The sequence below is a fragment of the Phoenix dactylifera genome, chromosome 11 (assembly GCF_051530095.1).
Source record: "Phoenix dactylifera cultivar Ajwa chromosome 11, Ajwa_hap1_PhDact_Kaust_v1.1, whole genome shotgun sequence".
Taxonomy (NCBI): domain Eukaryota; kingdom Viridiplantae; phylum Streptophyta; class Magnoliopsida; order Arecales; family Arecaceae; genus Phoenix; species Phoenix dactylifera.
Genome location: NC_143200.1, coordinates 12,590,643 through 12,604,296, shown reverse-complemented (window position 1 = coordinate 12,604,296; position 13,654 = coordinate 12,590,643). Strand labels below are relative to the sequence as shown.

The following is a 13,654-nucleotide window of genomic DNA, read 5'->3' as shown; positions in this document are numbered from 1 at the left end:
GATACGCCTCGAGAGCTGGAACGGCTCCGGATTCGGTGCGCCCGCCTTTATTGGAGCCACCCGCATCGGAACGACCGGGGGGCCACAGTTTGGCTATAAATATAAGTGCAGGTGCGGTGGAGCCTCCCAAGCCGGAGCTATTCAGGTTGCCATGGATCGTGGACCTCCTCTCCGGCGTGTGGCTGGAAAACCCCTGCCGGAGGAACGGGAGGCGCGCCCCTCGCGACCTCCGCCAACTAGCCGTTTCATCTGGGATCAACAAGGAGGTTCTCCCCGGCGGAACTCCGCTCTAGGCGTTTCATCCGGGATCACATCCCCCCTCCTTTCAGCCCCGCCTCCCGATTGAGCTCTGCGCCAGACGCTTCATCCGGGATCGCGCCTCCTCGCGCTCTTCTCCCTTGTATTCCTTCCCTCCCCTTCTTCTGGGGAGGACCGGAATATCCCTTGGAGGTGGCGTTCCTCTGGAGGCAGCGGGAACTTCTTCTGCGGCGGCTCCTCATCTTTTTCGTGAGGCGTCGATGGCGCCTCCGGGGGGAAGCACCCACGCCCGGTGGGATTGCAGCTGCTTCGGATGGAGGGTTCGGGATCCCAGATCTTCAGCTCCACGGAGTCTCCACCTCTTCCTTGTTTTCTTTACTCCCCAATTCTCCTCTGGGAATTCTTTGTAATCACACGAACACACCGTTGTAACCAGGAATTATTGAAATGAAAAGAATTGTACATTTTTCGAACTGTCTTCCTGGCTTTGTCGTTCTACTGGTAATACGCCCGCAGGTTAGCGGAATTCCAGCTCCTCGGAATTTCTCGACCATCTAGGGCCTCCAACTGGTAGGAGCCAGGTCGGTTTACCCAGCGAACCCTATACGGGCCTTCCCAATTTGGCACCAGCTTCCCACCTTCCGCGGGTTGAGATGCTTTGGCTCGCCTTAGCACCAGATCTCCGATTCTGAAAAGTTTCGGTCGGACCTTGGAGTTATAATATCGGGCCACCCTCCGCTGATACATCGCCATCCGAACCTGCGCCATTTCTCTTGCTTCTTCCAAGAGGTCCAGGTTCCCTCGGAGTTGCTCCGAATTGGCCTCGGGTCGGTGCGCGGCCACCCGGGGCGAGGGGAGTCCGAGCTCCACGGGAACAACCGCTTCCGTGCCATAGGTTAGGCTGAAAGGTGTCTCCCCGGTAGGGGTCCGATGCGTGGTCCGATACGCCCAAAGGACATTCTCGAGTTCTTCGACCCAAGCTTGCCCCGTCCGACCGATTCGCGCCTTAATTCCTTGGAGGATTGTCCGATTTGTGACCTCGGCCTCACCGTTGGTTTGGGGATGCGACACAGATGTGAACCGATGCTCGATCCCGAACTCCTCGCAGAAATCACGGAAATGCTTGTTGTCGAACTGTCGACCATTATCCGAGATGAGGACTCGGGGTATCCCAAATCGGACAATGATGTTTTTCTTCACGAACTTCCGGACTTGCGCCTCCGTGATAGTGGCCAGCGGCTCTGCCTCCACCCACTTGGTGAAGTAGTCGATTGCAACAATCAAGAATTTCCGCTGGGCTGAAGCGACGGGGAATGGTCCGAGGATATCCATTCCCCACTGTGCGAAGGGCCAGGGTGCGGTGATTGGTGCCAAGGGGACAGAAGGGACTCTCTGGACGTTGGCGTGGCGCTGGCAGGCGTCGCATTTCCGTACATGATCCTTTGAGTCCTCCAACAAGGTAGGCCAATAATAGCCTTGCCTCATGATCTTGTGCGCCAAGGACCTAGCCCCCAAGTGCGATCCGCAAACGCCCTCGTGGACTTCGCCGAGGACGTAGGCTGCCTCCGAGGGGCGGAGGCACCTTAAGAGGGGGGCGGTAAACGAGGCCCGATACAGCCTCCCTTCATAGAGTACGTAGTGGGCGGACTTCTTGACAAGTCGCCGAGCTTGATCTTCGTCTTCAGGGAGGATCCCTTCGGCGAGGTAGGCGACGAGCGGGTCCATCCAAGACGGCTCCGGATCAATCGCCATCACCGCTCCAGCCTCGCCGATGCTCGGGGCCTCCAGGGTCTCCAGGTAGATTGCCCTCGACAAGTTGTGCGCCTCTGCGCTCACCAAGCGGGACAACCTGTCGGCCCTAGCATTTTCGCTTCTGGGGACCTGCTGGATGTCGACACTGCCGAGATCGGGAATGAGTGCTTGCACCTTCCGGACGTAGTTCTGCATGGTCGGGCTCCGGGCCTCGAACTCCCCACGGACCTGCCCGACCACCAGCTGGGAGTCGGTGAAGACCTTCAAACGCCGGATGCCGAGCTCCCTGGTGAGTTTGAGTCCCGTGACTAGGGCCTCGTACTCCGCCTCGTTGTTGGTCACTGGAAATCCAAATCTCAAGGCATACTCGGCTATCACTCCATCAGGACTGGTAAGGACCAGCCCGGCTCCTCCACCCTCGGGGTTCGACGACCCATCGATGTGAAGCGTCCAGGTCGGGAGGTCGAGGCTGGGCGTTTCCGGCGGTCTAGGTTCCGCCTCCTGCACCGTGCACTCAGCGAGGAAATCCGCGAGCATCTGGGCCTTGATGGCGGGTCGAGGCTGGTAGCGGATGTCGAACTCACCGAGTTCTATTGCCCACTTCACCAGCCGTCCCGCATTCCCGGGGCTGCTGAGGATCTGTCGTAGTGGTTGATCAGTTAAGAGGGTGACAGAATGGGCCTGAAAATAGGGGCGGAGTCTCCTGGTCGCGGTCAGCAGCGCGAAGGCGATCTTCTCAGCCTTCGTATACCGCGTCTCGGCATTCTGTAGGACCCGGCTGATGTAGTACACGGGCTTCTGAAGCTTTGCCTCTTCCCGAACCAGCACCGCACTGACCGCGGTTGGGGAGACCGCCAGATAGAGGTAGAGCATCTCCCCTTCTTGCGGCTTGGACAGTAGGGGAGGAGACGCCAGGTATTCCTTGAGCTGGTCGAATGCTGCTTGACATTCGGCCGTCCAGAGGAAGTCTTTCGGGCGTCTTAACACCTTGAAGAATGGTTGGCAGCGTTCGGCCGATTTTGCCACAAATCGTCCAAGCGCGGCGACCCTTCCAGCGAGCTCCTGAACCTCCTTTACTTTGGTCGGAGGGGACATACCTTGGATGGCCTTGATTTTGTCCGGGTTGGCTTCGATACCCCGCTGGTTGACAATGAAACCGAGGAACCTCCCGGCCGAAGCGCCGAAGGCGCACTTCGCTGGGTTCAGCTTCATGCGAAACTTCCGCAAGGTGGTGAAAGTCTCCTCCAAATCCGCGATGTGCTGGTCTGCATGGCGGCTCTTCACCAGCATATCGTCCACGTACACCTCCATGTTCCGGCCGATTTGCTCTTTGAAGATTTTGTTGACGAGGCGCTGGTAAGTGGCGCCAGCATTCTTCAGACCGAAGGGCATTACCTTGTAGCAGTACAGCCCCCGGTGATAGTGTGGATCACGCCCGCAACGGGTCGATTCTGCTCCCGAGGCTCCGGAGGAGCCGGGTCGGCCGGACGCGGGTCTGCGGGGGGACGTCGGTCGCTCACATATCGACCGAGACGCCCCCGACGGATAAGAGCCTCGATCTCGTCCCGAAGCTGGAAGCAGTCCTCTGTGTCGTGGCCGTGGTCTCGGTGGTACTCACAGTACGCCCGGGAGGGCCTCTTTCCAGGGATCCTTCGTATCTGTCTCGGGGCCGGGAGGTCCTCCCGCCCCTTGATCTCCATAAGGATCTGGGCCCGGGGAGTCAGGAGAGGGGTGTACCGGTTGAAACGTCGGGGCGGAGAACGAGGGCGTGGGGCGCCGTGGTTCTTCGCCGACGACGGGCTTCTGCGCCGACGCTGGGGCGTCGGGCTACTCCTCTGGCGTGCCTCTTTCCGCCTTTTCTTCCCAAGCTTTGGAGGGATCTCAGCAGCCTCCTTGCTCCGGTGGGCGGCCGCCTCCTCGGCGTCCGCATACTGGTTCGCCCGGGACAACAGCTCTGGGAAGCTCCGCGGCAGGCGTTTGTCCAGGGAGAAGGTGAGCCTGCCCTTCCAGAAGCCACGCTTCAGGGCTGAAAGAGCTACCTCCTGACTCAGGTTCCGGACCTCCAGCGTAGCCCTGTTGAAGCGGGTAAGATAATCCCGCAGGCTTTCTCCCTCGTTTTGCCGGACGTCAAAGAGGGAGTCGGAGACCAGTCGCCGCCGGCTACTGACGGCGAAATGAGTGATGAAGAGGCGAGTGAACTGGTCGAAAGACCGGATTGAGTCAGCCTCCAGCCCGGCGAACCACGCCCTCGCCGGGCCACGGAGGGTTGTCGGGAAGGCCTTGCAGAGAAGGGGATCTGATGCTCCGTGGAGGAGCATAAGGGTCCTGAAACTCTCGACGTGATCCCGCGGGTCTGCCGCCCTGTCATAGGGCTCGATCGCCGGCATTTTGAACCCCGGGGGATTCGGGGTCCGCAGGATCCTCGAGGCAAGCGCCGGCTGGGAGGAGATCTCTAAGTCGGCGAAGGGATCTTTGGAATGGCCCTTCAGGACCTGGAGTTGTCGGTGGAGATCATCCACCCGCCGGTCCAGGGAGCGCGACCGGTGGGTGGGAGACAATGAGCGGCGAGTGGGGGACCGACTGGAGCGCGGGTTCCTCGAGGACTGGGGGGTCTGGGAACGCGCCCGGGCCCGCCTCTCGTACCCCGCGCAGCTCCGATGGGAAGGTCCCGGCAGAATAGACCATGCTCGAGAATCCTCCTCGCGCCGGCGCTCCTCCCCATGGGAGAGGAAGGAGCGCGGGTTGAGGAGGACAGGCGAGCGCTCAGGGAGCAGTGGCTCCTGAGCCCGCTGCGGCGCCCGGGACATCGCACCCTGCAGATTCTGCACCGCCTCCGCGAGGGTGCGAACCTGCTGGGCTAGCTGGTCGAACTGGGCGGCTTCGACCGTCTGAATGGGCGGTGGGGTGGTGGAGTGTTGCTGAGAGTGTGTTGGAGATGCAGCGGCCTCCCGGCCGGAGGCGCGAGAGGCCCCGCGACCAGAAGCATTGGAAGCTCCACGACCACCTCGCCGTGCCATTACGATCGCTCTGAGATCTGGCCCTTCCTGTAGCGCCAACTGTTGCTGGTGGTCCAAACCGAGAACGATTGGCACAGCGGTGTGAACGGGGTTCCCTTTGAGTTGCTTTGGTTGCGCTCCGCCCTCTGCCGTGAAACCTGCAAGCAAGCCTCGCACCACCACCAGGGTAGTGGGGGCCCTCCGACGATCAAGTCAGAGGAGATCGAAGGAGAAGGAGAAGGAGAAGGTAGCAGGTGAGATGATACTCTGGAAGATATATCTTACCCTCCCCCTTCCCCCCAGCCTCATATATATATCAGGCTGGGGGGTTTTTCCGGGGATTCGTCATCGTGTGGCACGATGGGGCTGCCACTGACATGGCCGTTACAGGGCGTCGTGGGGCAGCGCTGGGTACAGCCATGGCAGGGCATAGTGGAGCTCCGCTTTGTACGGCTGTTACAGGGGATCGTGGGGCAGCGCCGGATACGGCCGTTGCAGGGAGTAGTGGAGCAGGGGGCCGCGGCGTGCCTCAGAGGAACAGTCTGTTGTTGTCGAGAGATTGCCGACTCGGGGTCGGATTGCTGGATCAAGGGGCAGCCGACTCGGGGTCGGGCTGCGGAGCCGAAGATATCCGACCCGAGGTCGGATTGCTGGATCAAGGGGCAGCCGACTCGGGGTCGGACTGCGGAGCCGAAGATATCCGACCCGAGGTCGGATTGCTGGATCAAGGGGCAGTCGTAGTCTTCCTGGGCGCGCGTGCCGGTCACATGGGGCATGGTGGCTAAGTTCCCCCGTAACAGGTTCCATTTAAAGGTTCTAATGAATCTCCTTATGAACTTTGGAAAGGAAGAAAACCTAACCTAAACTTTCTAAAAGTTTGGGGTTGTTTGGCTAAGGTTAATATTCCTTTAATTAAGAAAAGAAAATTAGGACCTAAGACTTTTGATGCTATATTTCTTGGTTATTCTCTTAATAGTGTTACTTATAGATTCTTAGTCATTAGTTCTGATATTAGTGGCATAGATAAGAATACTATAATTGAATCTAAAGATGCTTCTTTCTTTGAAGACATTTTTTCTTTTAAAGATAAAATAGAAAAGCATATAATAGATAGATCTAATAATGCATCTTGTAATTCACCTTCTAATGACAATGAAAATGAACTTATTGATGTTAATGAACTTGGTAGAAGCAAAAGAATTAGAAAAAAGAAAGATTTTGGATCTGATTTCTATACCTTTATGGTTGAAGATGATCCTAAAACATATAAAGATGCTATGAACTCATTAGATTCTATGTTTTGGAAGGAAGCTATTAATAGTGAAATGAATTCACTTATGATTAATGAAACATGGTTTCTAACTGATTTACCACCTGATAGTAAGGCTTTAGGTTGTAAATGGATCTTTAAGAAGAAATTAAGACCTGATGGTTCAATTGAAAAATATAAAGCAAGGCTTTACTCAGAAAGAGGGTATTGACTACTTTGATATGTCTTCTCCTGTGACTAAGATAACCACTATCCGTACTTTAATTGCACTAGCTTCAATCCATAATTTGGTAATCCATCAGATGGATGTCAAGACTGCCTTCCTCTATGGTAATTTAGAGGAAGAGATTTATATGGATCAGCCAGAGGGATATGTGGCTCAGGAACAGAAAAGAAAAGTTTGTAGGTTAGTCAAATCTCTTTATGGTTTAAACAAGCTCCTAAGCAATGGCATAGAAAATTTGATGAAATAATTGTTTCTTATGGCTTTAAAGTAAATGATCCGATAAATGCTTATATTCTAAGTTAGAAAATAATTCATGTGTTATCTTGTGTTTATATGTTGATGATATCTTAATTTTTGGTACTAATATGAATATTATAACTGATATCAAGAATTTTTTATCTAATAATTTTGATATGAAAGTTTTAGGTCAGGCAGAGGTAATTTTTGGTAACAGGATTACCAGAATACCTAATGGTATAATATTTGATCAATCACAATATATTGAGAAAATTTTGAAGAAATTTGATAAGTACAACTGTAAACCAGTGAGTACACCTTATGAGCATGGTTTGAACTTGAAGTGCAACAAAGGTGATCCAGTGGCCCAAGAAAAATATGCTCAGATTATTGAGACACTGATGTATGTTGCAAATACAAGTAGACCTAACATTTCCTATGCTATAGGAAAGCTCAGTAGGTTTAATAGTTGCCCTAGTCTTAGTCACTGGGAAGCACTGAACATAGTACTTAGATACTTGAGAGGCATCATGTCTTATGGTTTACATTACTCAAGATTTTTCGCTGTACTTGAAGGATACAGTGATGCTAGTTGGATCACTGATTCAATGAACCGAAAAGGAACTAGTGGATACATATTCATGTTGGGTGGTGTAGCTGTTGCTTGGAGATCATCCAAACAAACTGTGATCACCAGATCCACTATGGAGGCTGAGATTGTAGCCTTAGATTCTGCAACTCAAGAAGCAAAATGGTTTAAGAATCTTATGTCAGAAATTTCTATTATGAAAAAGCCTATGCCTGCTATCTCTTTGTTATGTGACAATGAAGCTGCAATTAATACTTGTAGAAATACTGAATATATCAAGAGAAACAGAAGACACATTAGTGTGAGACATAAGACAATTAGATACCTAATTAAAAATGGTATCGAGACTTTGGAATTTGTTAGATCTGAAGGTAACCTAGCAGATCCTTTGACTAAAGGACTAGCTAGAAGCAAAGTTATAGAAACATCAAGGGGGATGGGACTGAAACCCATAAGGAATCATTGACAATGGCAACCCAACCTATTCTGACCGGAGATCCCAAGACGAAAGGTTCAACAGGAAAAAACGAGTTGTTTAATGATTAGTTAGCACTATTATTAAATGATTTTATGTCATTTGATCTCTCCCTATGATGTGAGTGCTAAACACAGTAGAGGTATACGGAAGAGTTTAAAACTCTAAATGAGTCCGAGTCTATGGCAAGGTGCTGTGCTGCGAGCACCTTTGGAGGATTCACCTATGTGAGTGTGACTGTATGGCCACAGTCTATGGGGATAAGGGTTTAACCCCTAGAGTGCTCATGAAACTGAGATATTGGTGCATGAGGCCGAAAAGCACCACCTATGATGAACCCAGCATTTGCACTTGTCATGGGTGAAGTATATGAAAATCTGAACCAAAGAATTTGGTTCAAAGCTTTTTAGTTACCACTATTCCTTTCAGATGTAAGTATACTTTCACTAGGTAAAGGTTCAAAGACGCAAGCTACCTTTATTGAAGTCGTGACATGAAAAGCCCGGTATGATTTTTTTTTTATAAAATCTTGAAAATATTTTAATCAGGTGGGGGATTGTTGGATTTATTAATGATTAAATATTTTATTTTGTCACCATCCTCTGGTGGTGCGGTTGGTTTGTGTGTGGGGTTGTTCTCACAAGGATGTGAGATCGAGTCTTCTTCCCGTGGTTTTTACGTAAAAGCCTTTCGTGCAAGGAAGCTTGCATGAACGTAAAAGCACTTGCTTTTACGTTCGCTTGAGGGGCACGCAAGGCCCAGGAGTCGCGCTCGTCGCGTCCATGCGAAGGATCGCGCCCGCGAGGGGCACGACCGTGGTTTCGCACCTCACGCGAAGAGTCGCGCCCTGGGCACGACCGTGGTTTCTCTCCTCACGCGAAGAGTCGCGCCCCACAGGCATACGTCTCGTAGAGGTCTATAAATAGACGACCTCTATAGATTAGAAATATATCAGATCAGAAACAGAGGATTCCTAATCTCTCTTCTTTCTCTACTCTTTCTACCAGTTAAAATATTTCTTCTAAATTTATTTTTATTTTTTCAAACGGGCTTGCTGCATATTGATTCTGGGTTCGAAGCCTTCTTTGATCCGTGCAAATCATTGAGGAGTAGAACGCCATCCAAGCCTAGTGCACTGTAAGGTGGCGAAATCTACTTCAAGAAAAATGACCAACATACTATGCCTCAGCATCTCGGGTTCCATTTTTCTACTTTTACTTTTATTTTATTTTTTTGTTTTAGCCAATTACTGCCTATTATTTATTGAAGTAGAATAGTTTAGTTTTATTTCTGCTTCAAATTTATTTGCAACAAACTCTTCATGTTATGGACTGAATAGTTGTTGACATAAAGATATATTGAAGATTTAATACTGTTAACATAATTGCTAGCTTCAGCTTATGGACATCTACATCAATTTGTCTTCTAATTTGCATGAAAATATAGCAGAATCTGGTTTATGCAGCAAGCCTTCCGAACTTTTCCTCGGACTTCTTGAATGTAATTGTTAGTTGCAACTTGGCCAAGGATCAGAAATTTCTTCAAACTTTGTAGTATCTCAAGTTCTTCATTCTCCAAGTCATCACATATAGTAACCATTTGTGGGTCTGGTAATGAGCTAGAAGGCTTAGTTTTCTTTTATGAATCCATATGGCTGGCTGTTGTCTGTTTGCATTGCTGTTCCTCGAAAGTCTTTCTGTTTTGAGTGCATTTGATGTGGCAATCTGCAGATATTTGGTTCCATTGGGGGAGTTGCTGCTGGATTTGTATTGGGGAAGGAGGGGCCTATGGTACACACAGGAGCATGTATTGCAAACTTGCTTGGTCAGGGTGGATCTCGCAAGTATCATCTGACTTGGACATGGCTTAGATACTTCAAAAATGATAGGGATCGACGCGATTTGATCACTTGTGGGGCTGCTGCAGGTGTGGCAGCTGCCTTCCGAGCCCCAGTTGGTGGGGTCCTATTTGCCCTTGAAGAGGCAGCCTCTTGGTATCTTGTTAATACTTAATATTTCTTTTTTTTTTATCATGTCTCTTTTCATGTACCTGCATTCTGGTGAACTCTATGCTTCAAGGAACAGTCTTTCTTCATAGTATTAGTCACCAATCTGACAAAGATGATTCAAGAAAACCTCAGCACATACAGTAGGAAGCAGACCAACAGGCACCCATCATACAGTCAAGATGATGATTCTGTGACATTTGTTAGATAGTTATGTACATGCAGAGCTTACAAGCACATCTAACGCATATGGATGAATGGATGACAGAAACAGAAATGATACATTTCATTTTTTTTTTTGGAGAAAAATGATACATCTGATATTAACTTCATATGAAATTTGGTCGACTTTACTGTTTATCCACTTTGGGGAGAGTAACAAAGCCTTGTTAGCTTATTCTATTATAAAGTTTTAGCTGTTTTTCTTCCATCATTTAGGTGGCGAAGTGCTCTTCTTTGGAGAACATTTTTCACAACAGCAGTGGTTGCTGTTACATTGAGAGCTTTCATAGAATACTGCCGGAGTGGAAAATGTGGGCTCTTTGGAGAAGGAGGGTTGATAATGTTTGATCTAAGTTCAACTGCTACCTCATATAGAACACCAGATCTTATCGCAGTTATAGTTCTTGGAGTCATTGGAGGTATTTTTGGAAGCCTCTACAACTTTCTCGTGGACAAGGTCCTTCGCACATATAGCATCATAAACGAGTATGTCTCAAAACAGCTTAGTTCATTAATGTCTTTCTCGGATTGTGTTTATATTCTGGACATTAGTTTGAATGTTCTGTCATCATCATCATAACTTGCGAATATTCTATTGAATTGATTTACTGTTATCTGAAACGTTTTAGTTCCGCTGTAATTGTTGTTCTTCCATGCTGCCTCGTTGTTTGGTGTTGAGAGGGTGTCATTTATTGCAGGAAAGGTGCACCTTTCAAGATCCTTCTGACCGTCACCATCTCTCTCTTGACCTCATGCTGCTCCTATGGACTCCCATGGCTAGCCAAATGCACTCGGTGTCCTCTCGATCTAGACCAGTGTCCCACCATTGGCCGCTCAGGCAACTTTAAGAACTTCCAGTGCCCACCAGGTCATTACAATGACCTTGCTTCTCTCTTCCTTAATACCAATGATGATGCCATTCGCAACCTCTTCAGTAGCGGCACTGACAATGAGTTCTACATTTCCACTCTCTTCGTTTTTTTTGCTGCTATTTATTTCCTTGGCATTGTAACCTACGGCATTGCTGTCCCTTCTGGTCTTTTCATCCCCGTTATACTTGCCGGTGCCTCCTATGGTCGCCTGGTAGGGACTATACTTGGCCCCATGTGTGCGCTAGATAAGGGCCTCTTTGCCCTTCTTGGTGCTGCTTCTTTTCTTGGAGGGACCATGAGAATGACTGTCTCAGTTTGTGTTATACTCCTTGAGCTCACCAATGACCTTCTAATGCTTCCCTTGGTAATGCTGGTTCTCCTCGTATCCAAAACCGTAGCAGATAGTTTCAATAGAGGGGTCTATGATCAGATTGTTACGATGAAGGGCTTGCCTTACATGGAGGCCCATGCTGAGCCTTACATGAGAAACCTGGTTGCTGGTGATGTGGTCTCGGGCCCGCTCATTACCTTTTCTGGTGTTGAAAAGGTGGGAAATATAGTGCATGCACTGAGGTTGACTGGACATAATGGATTTCCAGTGGTAGACGAGCCACCCTTTTCAGATGCACCAGAGTTGTGCGGGCTTGTTTTGAGGTCTCATTTGCTTGTGTTGCTGAAAGGCAGGAGGTTTACGAAGGACAGGGTGTTAACTGGGCCAGCAGAGGTTTTTCGAAGGTTTGGTGCCTTCGACTTTGCCAAGGCTGGGTCCGGGAAAGGGGTGAAGCTGCAGGACTTGGATATTAATGGAGAGGAGATGGAAATGTATGTGGATATCCACCCAATTACTAATAGATCCCCGTACACAGTTGTCGAAACGATGTCTCTAGCCAAGGCTGCAGTTCTCTTCAGGGAGCTTGGACTAAGGCACCTATGTGTTGTGCCAAAAACTCCAGGGGTAAGAATTCTTTCCTTCTTATTTCTTATTCTGCTGTGTGTTGCACCTTATGCTAACACCTGATATCAACCTAAATAATCATATATCTAAATGTGCAAGAGCATTTTTCTTGGAAAGAATTTATTAGTGTGCAGTACATCCTGCTTTAGTTCTGCAACTAGGATAGTAAATACATATTTTATGATAAACTTTCTTCAATTACTGGCTGCTTAATTGCCCAAGTCATATTTCTTCAACATTTTATCCATTATTTCATTTGCAATTTGACTCAGATCAGATCAATTTAGATATGCAGAGAAGTCTGACCAACCACAGACAAGCAATCTTTACAATACACTGCCCTTTGAGAATGTCCTGGTCTTCTTTTATTGTTCGACTAAAACAAAAGTTGTTTGTGAGCCATAGTTCATCAGGCTATAGGGAACTTGGCGACTCTGAGGTTAGGATAACCACTGGGGCCATATCATTCCATTAAATAAGGGCAAGGGAATATACTCCAAGGAGGGACATGACAATTGAGGGGCTTTCTCATCTCATCACCAAACATCTGAACTGTTTTATATTAACAAAAGTTGTAAAAAAATGTTAGTGGTGATAAATAAATTGAGCTTGTAAACCATTGAATTTTCGGCAGTGTGCTAATTGATCTGTTGAGAACAATTGACATTTGATCCTAGATTGAGAAGAATTGATATATACTCAATTGAAATGCTACTAACGCCTTAAGTTGTTGCACTTTTTCTACCGCTAATATGACTGGTGCCCATACAGCCTGTCTTTGCTTCTCATGCCTTTGTTACCTTTATCCCACTCAAAACTAACTTAGATTCTGAGTCATGAAAACTTTAGTAATTGCAATGCTAGTCTTATTTATAAGTTCATCTTGCTAAACATGCCTTGTTATCAAGTGTTAGTGATTTCCTGAAACCTGAAATCTGTTTTCTTGCAGAGGCCTCCCATTGTTGGGATTTTGACGCGGCATGACTTCATGCCAGAGCACATTCTTGGACTGTTTCCTCAATTCAAGCATCACATGTAGAACTATGGAACATTGATGTAATGTTCTCTTCCATGATCTAGTTGTTATTGCTGTTACTCTTACAATTGCAGTTAGTGTCATGACCATTCTTGGTCACCGTTTTTTTCTTGGAGACTGGAGAAGGTCTAAGCTTGAAGCTTCATATTTACTATTAAAAAACAAACATCGAATCTCAAATGTATTTAGTTCCATTTTCTTCATAATGTATATTTCTATTATGTCTGATGAGAATTTGACATTCTTTGCATGGTAGCTCATCAGACTCATTTCTCTTTTTCTCACACAGTCCACAAATTCTGGAGATAAAGACCTCCAATAAAGGAATTTCTACCAATTGCATGCTGGTTGGATAAGGAATTCTCTTGGAGAAATTGTTTTGATAGGGCCGTATATAGTTATTCAGACTTTCTCAGATATTTCCCACGTAGCCTTGAGGATACACCATTGGAATACGACTTAAGGTAGAACAAGAAAACGGGTGATGTATTTAACACAAGATCCATCATGCCTGTTTCTGCCATCACCATATCCAAATAACCAAGAAGCCTTATCCAGTTTCTCTAAGTCTGTTCTCACTGCTGCCATCTGTTTGCAGAGCTCTCATCGGAAATTTTACTTGTCTAGTATTGTATGTACTGTCATTGTAGAGAGAAATATCAGTCTGAATAGTCTGTTGTCAAGCAACGTATAAAAGAAATTAGTTTTCAAGCAAAAAAAAATGGAGGAGTATTGGTTGAATTTAATTTCAAAATCCAATC

At 47.9% G+C, this 13,654-nt stretch overlaps 1 protein-coding gene across 3 annotated transcripts in view; it reads left to right on the top strand.

Moving 5' to 3' along the window:
- LOC103718884 (chloride channel protein CLC-c-like) overlaps positions 1 to 13,127 on the top strand; it is a 37,100-nt gene extending 23,973 nt beyond the window's left edge. For all 3 annotated transcript variants that reach the window (XM_008807885.4, XM_088706835.1, XM_026809199.3), the window contains exons 5-8: positions 9,534 to 9,796; positions 10,247 to 10,516; positions 10,729 to 11,857; positions 12,807 to 13,127. In XM_008807885.4, coding sequence (XP_008806107.2) covers positions 9,534 to 9,796; positions 10,247 to 10,516; positions 10,729 to 11,857; positions 12,807 to 12,896 — 1,752 coding nt within the window. In that variant the 3' untranslated portion in view covers positions 12,897 to 13,127. The remainder of the gene's footprint in view (positions 1 to 9,533; positions 9,797 to 10,246; positions 10,517 to 10,728; positions 11,858 to 12,806) is intronic.
- The last annotated feature ends 527 nt before the right edge of the window (positions 13,128 to 13,654 follow it).